Source organism: Cryptomeria japonica, chromosome 5 (genome assembly GCF_030272615.1).
Source record: "Cryptomeria japonica chromosome 5, Sugi_1.0, whole genome shotgun sequence".
In the NCBI taxonomy this organism is placed as follows: Eukaryota; Viridiplantae; Streptophyta; class Pinopsida; order Cupressales; family Cupressaceae; genus Cryptomeria; species Cryptomeria japonica.
Genome location: NC_081409.1, coordinates 706,430,561 through 706,445,514, shown reverse-complemented (window position 1 = coordinate 706,445,514; position 14,954 = coordinate 706,430,561). Strand labels below are relative to the sequence as shown.

The 14,954-nt window shown below is 35.8% G+C and overlaps 1 protein-coding gene across 1 annotated transcript; it reads right to left on the bottom strand.

Annotated features, from left to right (window-relative positions):
* Positions 1–8,518: 8,518 nt before the first annotated feature.
* Positions 8,519–13,766, bottom strand: LOC131075053 (probable folate-biopterin transporter 2). The gene is made up of 6 exons (XM_058011842.2): positions 13,017–13,766; positions 12,234–12,740; positions 11,013–11,272; positions 10,655–10,750; positions 10,399–10,560; positions 8,519–9,809 (listed from the first exon to the last, which is right to left on the bottom strand). The coding sequence occupies exons 2-6, from the start codon at positions 12,595–12,597 to the stop codon at positions 9,213–9,215; spliced, it is 1,479 nt and encodes a 492-aa protein (XP_057867825.1). The 5' UTR covers positions 12,598–12,740; positions 13,017–13,766; the 3' UTR covers positions 8,519–9,212.
* Positions 13,767–14,954: the final 1,188 nt, after the last annotated feature.

Genomic DNA, 14,954 nt, shown 5'->3' with positions numbered 1-14,954 from the left:
AGAAGGCCCCATCCAAAATGCTTCCCTATCGTGCAAAAACATGAACACCTTCCAAGAATCCCCCATGCATATTGAAAATACTTCCCCTTCCTTAGAAGTGGCTCCATGTCAAGACGCTAATCTGAAAAATAAAGAAACAAGTCCTATCTTAACTCAAGATCAAGACACCAAAACTCTCCAATCTCATCCAATGGTTGAAAAAGATCCTACCACCCTAGAATATCATTATGATCCCCTTATACCTTTCAATTTATTTCAATATGATCTCCTTAATAAAGAAACAAGTCCTATCTTAACTCAAGATCAAGACACCAAAACTCTCCAATCTCATCCAATGGTTGAAAAAGATCCTACCTCCCTAGAATCCCATTATGATCCCCTTATACCTTTCCATTTATTTCAATATGATCTCCTTCCATCTCAAGAGCTAAGCATCCTTCCAAATCCCATTCCTAATCCACTTCCTAAGCAAGATCATGATGCCTCTTCCACCTTTTCAAATGATCCTATTCAAAATGAAGAGTCAAACACCCTTCCTACTTTATCCAATGGTCCTCTTCCATGCCAAGATAAAAGTATCCCTTTATTCCCTTGTCATAATCCTCCATGTTTACTTCAAGAGTACATCATGCCTATAAAGCCCTCGCATGATCCTATCATTCCTTACAAGCCACCTCCACTTCAAAATGGACTTGCCTCTGGCATCAAAAGTAAGAAGAAACCCTTTGTTAAAAAGATCTTTTAAAGCATGCATTATCAAATAAAAGGGTTATACATCCATGAACAATGTATATTAGAACCCCTTGATATAAAAGAAAATCTTGATTATAATGGCTACATTGTTCACTCTCAAGATGTCGGTATCCTTCATAAATCCTACATTTCTCTAGTTAAATCCAAATGCACACCTTTTGGATCCTATAAATCTATTTTGGGTCCTATATACCAAAATTAAAGCCTTCAAATCATTCATCCTATTTTGGGTCCCTATATCCCTCCATCTCCTATCCATGTTACCCCTAGCTTTCAATCCACAAACATTACCATAAGTCAAGATCAGCAAAGGCACACATCCTTGAGAACCTTCCAACAACCTACCCACATAAACTCTCCATATCATTCATATCCATCCATGAATCCTAATGCCATTAGAAGCAACTTGGATGCCAAGCATAAAATTCCAATATTCAAAAATCCACATGAATCAAAGGATCAACATGTCCCATCTAATCGACATGCAAAAACAAAGAAAATTTTGATCCAAAAAGAAAAAGAAATGTCCAAAAGGCCAACAAAGAAAGAAGAAAAGTCAAAATTGGTATGGCTTCCTAAGTCTTACATCGAGCCAATGCGTTATAAAGTATCACAAAAAAAAATAAAAAATCAAGAACCATGTGGATTCCCAAGTCACTCATACAAGACTTGCAAACTAAAGAAAAATCAAAATTGGCATTCAAGTTTGCTACCCCAACTTCTTCCACATCCACTATCCTAAAACCTTTGTCACCTCCTTCATCCATTTTGGCTCCTTGTGTCCTAAAATCCACATCAACCTTTCCATCAAAATCACAAACTCCAAAATCCACTATTCCTCCCTCATTCCATCACCCTTCAAGATATGTGTTGATGTTGACCTTGCCGATATTTCCATCTACTCCTACACAAATCTTCCAACATCCCATCCATTATCCAGCATATTTGTTCTATCCTTCCATCCCTCTTATCCAATCATTTGCATAAATCCTTATAACCTTTCCATCTTATCATCCCTTCTATCTCCCTTTACCATCACCATATCCGCATCTTTGAGCATACCTTCTATAGCCATGGATCGTTATAGAACATATTTTAAGGGTACTATCTAGAAAATAACTTGATTCCTAAGTCATATTTCCTATTATGTATACATTATCTTCCAAGTCAAAATGAGAAAAATAAAATTTAAAAAGTGAAAAAAAAAGAAACAAGAAAAAAGTAAAGAGAAATAAATTCGTCCATGTGTGAAAACCACTCCTTGTGGCGTCTTGGGAAAGTACCATGATGAAAAGTTGGCAAACAGGCATCATGCGTAATCCCTTATCTTCTTGCACTATTCACTGGGGGCAAGTTCCATCCATGCTATCCTATCTGCCACATCCATCTATTATCCCTCATCCATCTATTATCCTTCATCCTCCATTATCCCTCATCCACTCTATATCCATACATATCCCTTTTCCACCTTTGATCTTGACAAGTTTAAGGATCTTTACAAGCTTTGTGTGTCTTATCTATTGCACTTTATCCACACCCTTCAGCTCCTATCAATTATTTTATCAATTTCTTGCTTTTATCCTTTATTACCACCTTTGATCTTGATTATCCTATCTGCCTCCTATCCAAATCTATCCCTTGATCTTGATTATATTAGACTATATTAGATTGATTAAAGTGCTTAAATTGTGTCCCTTTGAAATGTGACTTGTCAAAAGGAAAACTATGTCCCTTTGAGAGTTAATTACACTACATACACTTAAACTATATTAGATTGATTAAAGTCCTAAAATGAAAATAAAATGTTAAGAATATATAAAAATAAAATAATGAAAATAACTTTCAAACTACAAAAATGAAAAAATATAGAGGATAAAGAATTTATTGTTCAAATATGAGCATCTTGGACAACTGTGCTAGTGCAACATGTGAATGTCCATATACATAGTGTTGTCCTCTCATATGAATTGAAACAAAAAAAAAATGCTAAAAAATAGTAAAAACCCAACTCGATGCTTGAGCTAACCTCAAAATTCATAAATAGAATACACCAACAAATACTATACAATAGAGTTATAAAGAAATAAGATAAATAAAAATGTGTAAATAATAACTAAGCAAATGAAAACCTTTGTGTGGTTCAATGCCTGCACACACAAAGAGAAGAAAGATGTTTGAAGGTTGTTTGTGGACTTGCCTTAATCAAGTTCTGATGGTGTCTCCAACTCCATAATTGCTAGACAAATAGATTGATAAAAGATAAATAGACAAAATGATAAATGATTTGATAAGAGGTGTGATAAATCTCAATATGCTCAAAGATACAAGAAGGATATAACCAAAAAGGCTTGAGGAAGCCAAGAGAACTATGAGATAATATCATGAGAGCTTGAGAGTGTTGTAGCAAGTTGTAAAGAGTTGTGCATGAGAAAGAGAGTACTAGAGAACCAAGTGGGAGCCAAGAAAAAACTAAGAGATTGTGTGAAGTGAACTAAAAGATTTAAAAGTAAGAATAGGAGGGAAATAAGGGTTGTTGAGTCATTACAGAATCATTTTGAATTTTTTTCCCGGATCTCTCAAGTCGACAAGTGGAAAATGCTCAAGAACACCTTTTGAACAATAAAATATCATAGCATGTTAGCCCTATGCACAGATGTTTGTGCTATGTGCTGGTGTCTAGACAAATTTCGCTAAAAACAAGTGGCGATAGAAGCATAAGTTTAATGCAAAAGTGATGTAAAAAGGTAGCTACTAAAAAGGGATGATCTATCTTGAGTGGAAAAAAGGATGATGCAAGAGCTTAAATAAACCTACACAAATGCTAAGTGAGTTGATATAAAGTATAGGCAAAATTGCAACAGTATGCAATTTCTAACACTAATAGCATAACAACATCACAATGGAGTGCTCCTCTCTACATAACGACTCTCCCGCTAATGCCAGTTTGAATGCATCTCCTCATGGAGGATGCCCCCTCCCTTCGATGCTTGGTGTGTTTAGTGTCGTTATTGGTAATGGTTATGCTGCCAATGTCGTTGTTGTCGGCGTGGGTGTTGGGGCCTCTGCCCAGCCTTCCCTTGCAGGTGTTGGGGCTTTCGCCCAGCCTTCCTCCCAGCTACTTGAGTCATCGTGGGTACCAAAGATGGGAGTACCGGAGATGGGGGCACCGTTTTTGTTGAGGGTTTGGGTGTCAGTTCTACTACTGTGGGTGCAGGTGTTGCTTCTTCCTCTGCTATTGTAGATGGTCTTTCAATTACAACGAGTGTTGACGTTGGGTATTTGGTTGCTTCTGGTGTTGTGGGTGCCACAATTCCTGCTATGAGTGATCTAATTCCTCCCAAACCTCCTTCCTTTGCTATTGGGCAAAGCTTTGTTTGTGTGGTCAGATCTATTGTTCATCCTCACAAGGGAATTTGTCATCTTTCTTGTGCCAAGACCTCCCCTATTGTGGTTTGTGGCCAACAGGCTGTGGAAAATGTTGATTTTTGCCAACGTTGTGTTTTAGTTTGCATATTTGTTGGGTTTTAGCCTTCTTTTTTGAACCTTCATCGATGGGTGAGTGATTCCTAGAAGCCTTTAGTTGCTCATGACATTGACCTTTTTCTTTGTGCTAAAGGTTTTTTCATTGCTTCTTTTACGTCTACCCATGATCGCGATTTGGTTCTAGGTAAGATGTGGGCTTGGAGAGATCACTCTCTCTCTCTATCAAGCCCTGGACAACTTCCTTCAACCCCCTTACTAAACCTCTTACTGTTCATCCAGTTTAGATTTGTATTCCTAATCTTCCCCTCCATTTTTAGGAGCCTTCTTGTTTCAAGGCCATTGGTAACTCCATTAGCAGCTTCTTGAAGGTTGATGATGCCAGGACTTCCATGAGTCATTCTACCTTTGCCCGCCTATTAATTGATATTGACATATCTCTGCCCCTCCCTAGGGATGTGGTTCTAATGGTTGGAGATAGGCCATGGACTCAATTGTTGGATTATGAGGACCTCCCCTTTCACTACCGAAGATGCTTCTCAACAGGTCAGTTAGCTTCGGACTATTCTCTCTCTCGCTATAGAGGTGTTGCTACTTGGTGGAAGGATACTACTGAAGATCACTTGATAGTCAATTCTTCTAAGTCTAATTATGTCAACTTCTCTGAGGAGGAGAATGTCTCATCTCGGGATGAAGTGCCCCTTACTGCTGATGAAGTCTTCATCGACCTTACTATTGTTGTGACCTCTTCTACCCCCAAGGCTCCTACTTTTGTTGTTGTTGCTCCGCTCTACTCCTAACAATTCTGCTCTTATTTTTGTATAGCAATAGTTTGTTGTTGTTGTATAGCAGCAGCCTAGTAGTAACTCTATGGGGTCCTCCCCATGTAATTTTTTTTTGAATGTTCCTAATGACAATGTTGCCTGGACGATTGTTTGTCGCAGGCAGAAGGGGAAGTCTTCCCCCCTTTCCCAAACCCCTCTTTGTCAAGTTTTGGTTGTTTCACCCCACCCTTGAGTTGGGTTTTGGATTGTTGCAAATTTGACAAGTTTATTTGCCCTATCTGACCTTGTTTGTTTAGGGTTTGTACCCCTGCTTAGTTTATCTCTCCTTTGCCGCCTATGGGTTGTTGTATGCTAATTGATAGCCTTTTGTCTATGTGAAGGGTCAACACCCTTGTTAACGTTGCTTTTATAATAAAAAATACTACATAGGCATGTCCAAATAGTTAGAAGGGATATTAGTGGGGTGACAGTGTATTAGAAAAAGTTATGGAGGGAGGATGTGACAAGATGGATTAAATAAATAAAAAATATTTATTTGATTTTTGGGGGGAGGGGGAGACATTAGAATGGGTAAATGATTATGAAATAATTATTTACTTTAGATTAGACTTTAGGAGATAAGAAGAAATGAATTTTGTGAATATTAGTTAAATAATAAAAAAAATTGATTAATGAAGTAATAGAATACCATTTAATTAAATATAAAAATAAATTGATCACACATATATATACATACACATATGCGTATATACATGCACGTGGACGCACACACACAAACACACATACATAAACATATGTGTGTGCATATAGATATATATACATATGCATATTATAGAAGCAAGTTTTGAAAGGGCTTGAACTACTGAACAATAAAACAGCCAACAAGATAATGGAACGAATATACGAGACAAACAAAACAAGGGTCTCAATCCTAATACAACGCAAGCCCTCAAACAGGGATAGAATAGCACAAAGTGAAAACAACAATGTCCCAAATGGAAGAGAAATGCAAATGTAGTCATACTACCAAGCTCAAACCAATAGAAAGCAATACCCAAAGATCTAATCTAAACAATGTCAATCCCAACCCTATTCAATGACACCCTTCAATCTAAAATGAGATTGGGAGACAATTTTTGGAAGATCATTCTTTCACTTTTGAACAATTGTCCAAGATATATTATCTTCCAAGTCCTCTAATCTAAAAGAAGCAAGGAGAATTCCCCAATAGAGGTCCCATTCATGGGTGCAACAATAATGGAAGAAGATCACGTTGGAGTAACTGAACATTGAACAATTACCTTCGGATCAAGTTAAAGAAAAATCAAAATTGATGGTACAATAGACTAAGCAACTAGAATAGAGAGAGGGTGACCCCTCAACACTAGAGGTCGAAGGAGTAGAAGGAGAAACATTTGTCTGTGTCACACTAATAGCATGAGAATCCACTTAGAGATAGGGGGAACAAGAAGAGAGTTACCATCATTCTACAAAGAATTATCATCCTAAGATGAATCATCAACCAAAGTGTCAAAAGCATGAGTAGTTGGGTGATATTTGTAGGCATTCCTCCACCACATTATAGGCCCTTATGTCGAGAGTGGACAATTAGAAGTCAAATGGCCAATGGCAAAGCATCATCTGTATTTGAAGGGGAGACCATCATAGTCAAGTGGTTGAGTCCAAGACATATCACTGACCATCAAAATAATGTCTTGGTGAAGAGCTTGGAGATATCAATATCCATCAAAATATAAGCAACCATACAACACCCCATGGAGGCTTGACATTGACATTGTTAATATAAGGATTTATTTTTTTAATTGCAAAAAAAAATTATCCACATGTGAAATGCATTTTTCATTAGTATGAGTCCTTGAACCTTGAACACAAGTAACAATCATTTTTTGTTTGATGTAGTAACGTCTTTAAGAGATCTTTCATTACTATGATGTTATGTACTTCATGGTAGTCAACATTAGTAGCTTGATCATGCATTGGTATGTAGGTATGTCTTGCTTAGAGTTTGGTCTCATAGAGGGGCTTCAAGAACTAGTTTTATTAACCCCATGTCCCCATGTTGTTGCTTAAATGTAAAATCTGCTCAAAATTAAGCAATTGGAGTGTTCCCATGGAAAAATTTAATTAAGGGGAAAGGATAAATTAAAATATTTTCCTATTTTCGTGTAGCACAACTGCTTATTGAGAAAAATGACTAGTGGCTCCACATTTTTTTTCCCTCTTTTTACGATTCCATTTTTTTTTATCTAAAATTTAAGTGAAAATTTATTATTATTAAAGATTATATTAAAAATATAATTTAAAATAAGTGCTTGTTTTTATAAGCAGCAAAATTTAACTTTCATGGGGCCACCAGCTCCAATTTTGAGTAGCAGCTGCTAACCAAAATAAGCTAAGCAGCCGAATGGGGACCTTCCCTAAGTAGGGGATTCCACAAGGCAAAGAGAAAATGCTACAAAATTAATTAGAATCTTTTCCTAATTACAAAATTAATTAGAATCTTCTCCTAATAAATAGGAGCTCACATTTTAGTTTCTAGTTTTGAGTGGGTGCGTTTTAAGTGAGGCTACAAATTTCCTCAAGAGCATAAGAAGTTTTGATGCCACTTGTCAGTCATCTAGTGTTTTTAGATTCCCACCAATTAATCTAAGAAAAAAATTAAAAGGAAAACCATCTTTATATTTATTAATCTCTTTATTTGCAGATCAACCAAAGAGTTCACAAAACAAAGAATAATAGCAACACATACACTTCAAATTATCATCTATATATCTCAATAATATATTCCTGACTACTATTCCTTGGAGCTTACTGAATATAGGCTTGTTTTTGGAAGTTTTCCTTGTGCGTGTTGAAAGTTTGAACATAAGAAAACTTAGGCATCAGAGATAATAGCTATTTAGTTAAAGATCTTTGTGCTTTGAACAATGGATATCTACACATCAAATTGAACTCTTCCACACAAAATATTTCAACGCACTGTATATCAATTTTTTTATTGTTTTGTACTTAAATATTCTGTTGAATTGAATATGAAAAATAATGAAATTCATGAGATCACTAACTTCCATAATTTTTGGATCTTAAACTTTTAAGCTTAAGCTGCACTACAAAATTCATGGGTCCACCCACTTTAAAATGCTCCTAAAAAATCTCAGCAGTGCCAATGGCAATTATTTTAGGAAGCCCCCTCCATGAGACCTTAATCTTACCAAGTTACTCCTCACATATGTGCAAACTTCTACACAAGCCCACAAAAATATACGTTATACGTCTTAGGAATGAAATGAAAATCATTTCATTTTAATAGCATAGCAAACAGAAAACAAGAATTCTACCATAATTGAGTTTGGATAGATATATGGTTCTCTGAACTTGAATTGGCTCAAAAGTTGGTGGTTTTAATGCCAATGAAGGGTTCTCATCACAACATTGAAAGTAGAAATATTACTGAGTTAAACACACATCAAAAATACCGATTAAGAAATATTTGATCAATCATGGTTGCATTGGAAAAGAGCATTTATTCATTCTGTGCAGTAGCCTTTGTAATAGAGACTTGTAAAATACGGGTGACCTTTTACCATGACATTTTTTTAAGCATCTACATCCCGCATTGTATATATGGAAGTTACAACTTCGTACTTGTAGATATGGATCTTTAACCAAAAGACCAAACTGAGGTCATCTAACCATATATAAAGAAGCTCAAAATGGAAAGGTCACCTTCTTCCTCCCACAAGGGTCTTATCTTCTAGGAGGGATGCTGGATAGGTTTTGACTTGAAAAATAAACATTTACGGTTTACCTTTATAGAGAAATGCAGCTTTCAGTTCCTCTTCTACCCACGCTGCAGGATCAGGAATGGAGCATGTTTTCACCCTGTTAGTTATTAAATAAATACTACGTATGAAATGATCTGATACCAAACAATCATCTCAAAAGGTGCTTCCCAGTGAACTGTATGCAGACAGATCTCCCCACACAAAAATTCAAGAGACATTCCCATCACTGACATTCATAGCAGCATGCTACATCATCAAAGTCATTTTGTTTCTCATAGAACCATGGTTTTAAAGTGATAATATTAGTACCCAGATAATGGGGAGAAAAGGCATGCAGTTTTAGAAGCTTGATTTGGAAAATTCTCTCTTTATGGGGCGTGGTCAGAATCTATACTTGATGACTCTGAATTGTCGAGACCAACTGAATATTCTCCTCTTCACATGTAGCAGTGCCATCTGATGATTGAATTAATCCAGAAGGAAGGAGGGTAGATGACTGGTCACTTTTGGGCACCAAAAACAGCATCACCAAAGGTAAAACCCTCATGATGTTTCTGATCAGAATTGCCAACCAGAGATTTCTAAAATTTGTACGAGTTACATTGAGTAGATGAAGCAGCAAGCCTCCACCCCATGAAGATGAGAGAAGACCAAAGTTGTCGATGGACATGAGCAAAGCAAAAAATGTGCCTTCTATGCCAGAAGGGCAAAGTTTTGCACTGAGTACAAGCATAGGCATCCATTTGATTCGGTTAATGATATGCGATGAACTCTCATCAATTATAACAAAGAAGTAATCAGGGATGCCTAACTTTAGATTCAAGCGTAACACCATGACTAGGTCAAGCATTCCTGCAAATCCAAAAATCAGCTGAGCCCATAAAAGCAAGCTGCGGAATGAATAATCCTTCAACACTTTATGATACACTAGAACTCCAAGAAGTGATCCCATCGAGCCAATGGAAAAGATTATACCCACAAATTCCTATCAACCAAACAGTCCAACAATTAATGGAGCTTGCTTTATAATAACTAATTAGAAGGAAAAGCAAAAAAATTAAACAAAGTACCTTGGTATAAAAAGCAGTGTGTTAGGGTACTAGCATTGATTGTGCTACATTGTTTTCTTTGTTGCGCATAAATTTCATTAGACTAAGCATTGCTAACATGTTTACTCTAGTATTCCATGATATTTCTTGTTAAACTAAGCATTGCTATCATTCTCGATTTCCATATGATACAATTTCCATCCATTTTTTGTCGTTCTACCCACTATATTCTATGTTAACTCTAGTATTCTTTGGTTGTCCTACATGGTTTGTTTTCTTATCCATGAATGTGCTGCAAAATGTATTCTGAACAGGGTCCTCTACAAAATGAAAGGTCAAAATTGAGATCTACAATAGTAGCAATTTTTGTGCTTCATTGTTTGAAACTATTCTAATGATAGGTCTTCTAGAGCAGCACTTACTAGGGCTGCTTGTTTTTTTCCCAATAGGTTTGTAATAAGGAAAGAACAGCCTTGTGAAATTACCTGCCAATAAAGAGCAGCAAAAGCCAAAGTAATGCCATACCTGAGAGAATGCTGGGCCTGCTTTGGGATCTGTATACCAGTAAAATTTGCCTTCCTGGATATTCAAGCTCATAGCTAATGATATGTACATGTAGAGAGAAGGTCTCCATACTTCAGGGCACTTTAAAGCTTTCCACATAGTCAGGGTTGCCTCCAACAAATTCTGAAAGACCAGGTCAAGAACTGAGGTTATGCTTGGTTCCCAAATGTAAGCAAATTGACAAACTTAATATCATAAGGAGAGTTCAATGACTTGCCTGCTTGTGTGCATGGTTAGTAAGACGAGGTTCATATAGAATAAATCCAAGAACAAGGAGCATTATAGCTGGGATGCAGAGTAATCCTAATGCTCCCTGTCAGAAAACATGCACAGGCCATATCAAGTTTTGATAAGCATGCGTCCAATAAAAGCATGTCCAACAACATACTATTTTAGTCCCTACAATCAAACTCCAGAGCTCGTGATTTGGAATATTTTACCATTTCCACCTCATACTATGGAATTCTTAAACAAAATTATTGTTACTTTCATTAAATTTCCAACACCAAGTGTTAGGTTATTAAAGGAACAATAAACACACTATGTTAGGGGAAGAAATATTTATAAATCAGAACCTGAACACCAAGGAGATGCACCGCCACACCACTTGTAGAGAAACCTACAAGTGCTCCTATTGATGAGCTCATGCCACATAAACTCTGCATATCTGATGCCAAGTGTGGAAAGTGAATGCTGTTTTTTGCTATGCATGCATCCATAATAACATCTGCAATGGCAACACCACAAGTTGCAGCCATAAGCAGCATCACAGTAATGAAAATGGGCATCATACTGTGTACGGAGATGACCAGTATTGAAATCAGCCCCATAAAGCCTGCTTACCAAACAAAGGACAATCCGAGATCAGAAAATGTTGCATGTTATATTAATCTCAATGTCAAAGAGACAAGGGGAGAAGCCCTCAACATAGCTTCCAACAAAAGACATGAAAATTTTGGTGTTTATTTGAAACTACTACACTTAAGAACAGAAATATATATTTTTTGAAATGTATATTTTGAACTTTTTAAAAGGTGACAATGAGTTCAATCGCCACAAAGCCATCAGATCCTAACAGGCAGACTTTAGCCACTCAATAATCAACCTTTTGTGATTAGCATAGCTTAAATTCTTCCATTTTGTGCGAGGCCCTTTGTCAATCATTAATCCAGCTACCGTATATCCTTCTGGCAATATTTTACAATACATTATTAAAAACAAGTAACCTGGGTCAAGGGTAGTTAGAAAATGAAATAATGAATGTCACTTTGTCAATCGACCATGGGATGCCCTAGTGCTTCAAAGACAATGTGTTCAACAGTTATAGCTAGTTTCAAGTCACATGTGCTTCAGGGGAAGAATGCTTTCAAATTTCCACCTAAATGGATAGATCAAACGCTCTTTCTGGGTAGCAGAGGAGATTGTTGGGCTTATATTTTGGCAAGGCTAAGGTGATTCCTTCTTCAAATAAGTCTAATCCCTAGATCGCCATCTCAAAAACCAATATGTTCTGTGTCCCAACAGAGTTTCAAATCACAAGGAAAAGATGCAGCAATGCTTGCTCATACAAAACTTATAGGTACAGATATTTTATCTTCTTGCTCAGTCAACCAGTTCAATTTGAGATGTTAATGTTCCTCAATGACTAACATCTATTATCGGCCACTATCTTAGTCAATTTCTAAAAATCCAAATGATCATATTCAAAGGAAAACAAAAAACAATACAAGATCCAATTCTGTTAAAAACAAGTGGTTGTTCACAGGAGAAGCTTCCAACAAGGAGAAGAACAGAACCTGCGAGGATGAAATAAGGGCGACGCTGATATCCTGCAACTGGTAGAATGTCTGTGAGCAAACCCCAAACCGGTTTCACAATCCACGGAATGGATATGATCCCTTGATAAACTTGTGCTGCAGATGGTTGGACTTTTTGCGCATCTTTCCAATAGTAAGATGAAACTATCCGGTAGAATGCCCCTCCAAGCCCTTGACTAATTCCATAAACAACCACCACTCCAAACACAAAACTCCCATGTAATTCTCTGGCAAGCATAGCCAACCATACATAAGGCTCACATAAATATCCAAGCCATCCTTTTCTACTTGGCCCTTCAACTGCAACCTCTCCCTTAAGATTACTGGTTTCAGATTCCTCCATTCTTGAAAATGTGGAATCTCTGGAACCAATTACAGAACTGCCGCTACAATTCTCGTCTATAGAACAGTCCAACAGGATGCAGTCCTATTTAAACATTTTATAACAACAGATCTGATGCACGCGGAGGTCCCAGTTGTTGAAACCTGTCCAAAATACAGCTGCATTAAATCACAGGCTTCTAAATAGTCTCTCTTATTCTTCAAACCTATCACCCCCTCTTTTTTTCTTTAAACCCATTTACACTAGCACCCTTCCATTGACCAGTATACAAAGTGCCAAGAACCATAACTAAAATTACAACCCAAATCATAAACTACAAACATTTGCAATGGGATGTAGCCCTGTGTGAATGTTATTCACTAGCAAAGAAATTTAATGAACATGGGTACACTCGTTAAAAACATCATGTTCAAACTCACCTGCATTCATCCATGTGATTCTGAATATCATCTCTCCTCTCTTCAGTCTGATACTTCCTCCATTAAGAATAGTACCCTTCTTAGCTGTGTACCTTGGACTATAAATTACAAAGAATATCCCCTGTATATACACATAATATTATTTCCCAGATTCCAAACCCATGTTTGATATATGATATGTGATGCTCCAAATATATTGACCCCAGATTCTGGTTTCTCACATCATTAAGATCATATAATCTTCCTAAGATTCAATCTTATAACAGGCCTGGTATTCCTGAAGGTCCTCTCTTAGAAGAATACCTTCCATGCAATCACATGATATCTCTTGACCCCTAAACCAGGTACACCATTGACTGAATCAGAATCAGGCTCATTGAATCCTCCTATTCTTCTTCAGAATTCTACACCAAACATAAATACAGAGTTTAACCTTACCCTGTTGAATACAAATTTCTCTGGAACTGAAAACTGTAGCCCAACAGATCCATGTACTACCTAATTGTCATCCACCTGGCTACTATTTGTTCGGTGTTCTCTTCAATCAAGACAACAAATGATGCCTAGTTGGGTCAGAATTAATTAATTAAAGTCAGCAGTTATAGTTTTGTGTTTTTTTAACTTCAGATCCATATCCATTTCCATATCAAAGCGTGTTGTCTTCTGAATTTTAATTAATTTCTATTTAATATCAAACGCCCATTCATTTTTCAGGATAAAGAAAGTAATTTGTTCATGGATACAGAGTTACCTCATTCACTGTTAAAAAGTCAAAAATCACCTGGATGTGCAAAAACCTAGAGAAAATGTTGAATTGTGTTTCCTTTAATCTTTTTTTAATATATTGAATGTTATTTTTCGAAGTTTTAAGAGCATCTTCTTTCTGACCTTTATTATATTTTTAAATTGTTGGTATTTTCTTTCTCTTGGAAGATTCTTACAATTTTATATAGTTACTTATTCTTCTAGATATTTTAAATATATTTATTTAGAAATATTTAAGATTTATTGAATTAATTTTTAATCATATTTATATTGGATTATAGTTTTACACTAATCTAGATAGGAGTGTGTAAATGAAAAAGTTAAATTATATAAAAAGCTGATTTAAACGATGATGTTTTTCTTTCTTTTTGTCAAGTATGCTTTATGACATGCTAATTAGTATATTTTAATTAGGGTAATAGTCTTTTTTAATAAATAAAACTCTAAAGCCAATCCCATGTCATGTAATAAAAAAAAATTGTTTTCTAATGTTCATATGTATATTGAGCACAATTTTCTCACAAGCAATCAATTCATGAAATTAGCTAATCAAATGTCATATAGCACCCCTAGCCCCACTCCAAAAAAAAAAAAAAAAAAGAATTCTAATATTTATAAATATGAATAGTGCACACAACTTGTTTGGAAGTTAAATTATATAAAGTTGATTTAAACTTGATGTTTTTCTCTCTTTTATTAGAATATGCTTTGTGGTATGTTGGTTAGTCTATTCTAGTAGTCTTTTTTTAATAATAAAAATATAAAGTCAATCCAATGTCATGTAATAAAAAATTGTTTTCTAATGTTTATATGTATGTATATTGCAGAGAATTTGTTGGCAAACAAATATTCATGAAATTAATGTTTTTACGTATTTAAGTTGTGCAAATTTATTTATTAAGAAAAATACAAGAAAATAAGATAGAGCTAATCAAATGTCATATAGCCAAAAAAAAATTATGTTTTAATATTTATATATATGAATATTGTGCACAACTTGTTTTCCCATCTCATTAAATTAATATTGTGGAGATAGCTCATCAAATTAATATTTTTGTTCACATGGGTCTTCCTATGAGGACATGTCTTGTTCACATGGGTCTTCCCACTTTGAAATGTCCTTTTCATGGACAAATTGAGTCCCTCAAGCACCTTTTAATGTTCTATCCTTGG

What these genes read in the sequence shown, in the direction of transcription:
- LOC131075053 (XM_058011842.2), bottom strand. Translation starts at nt 12,597, where the DNA reads ATGGAGGAATCTGAAACCAGTAATCTTAAGGGAGAGGTTGCAGTTGAA. An exon ending in CCCTTATTTCATCCTCGCAG is followed by an intron (nt 11,273 to 12,233) that starts GTTCTGTTCTTC and finishes TTTGGTAAGCAG; the next exon opens with GCTTTATGGGGCTGATTTCA. An exon ending in CTAACCATGCACACAAGCAG is followed by an intron (nt 10,561 to 10,654) that starts GCAAGTCATTGA and finishes CTGGTCTTTCAG; the next exon opens with AATTTGTTGGAGGCAACCCT.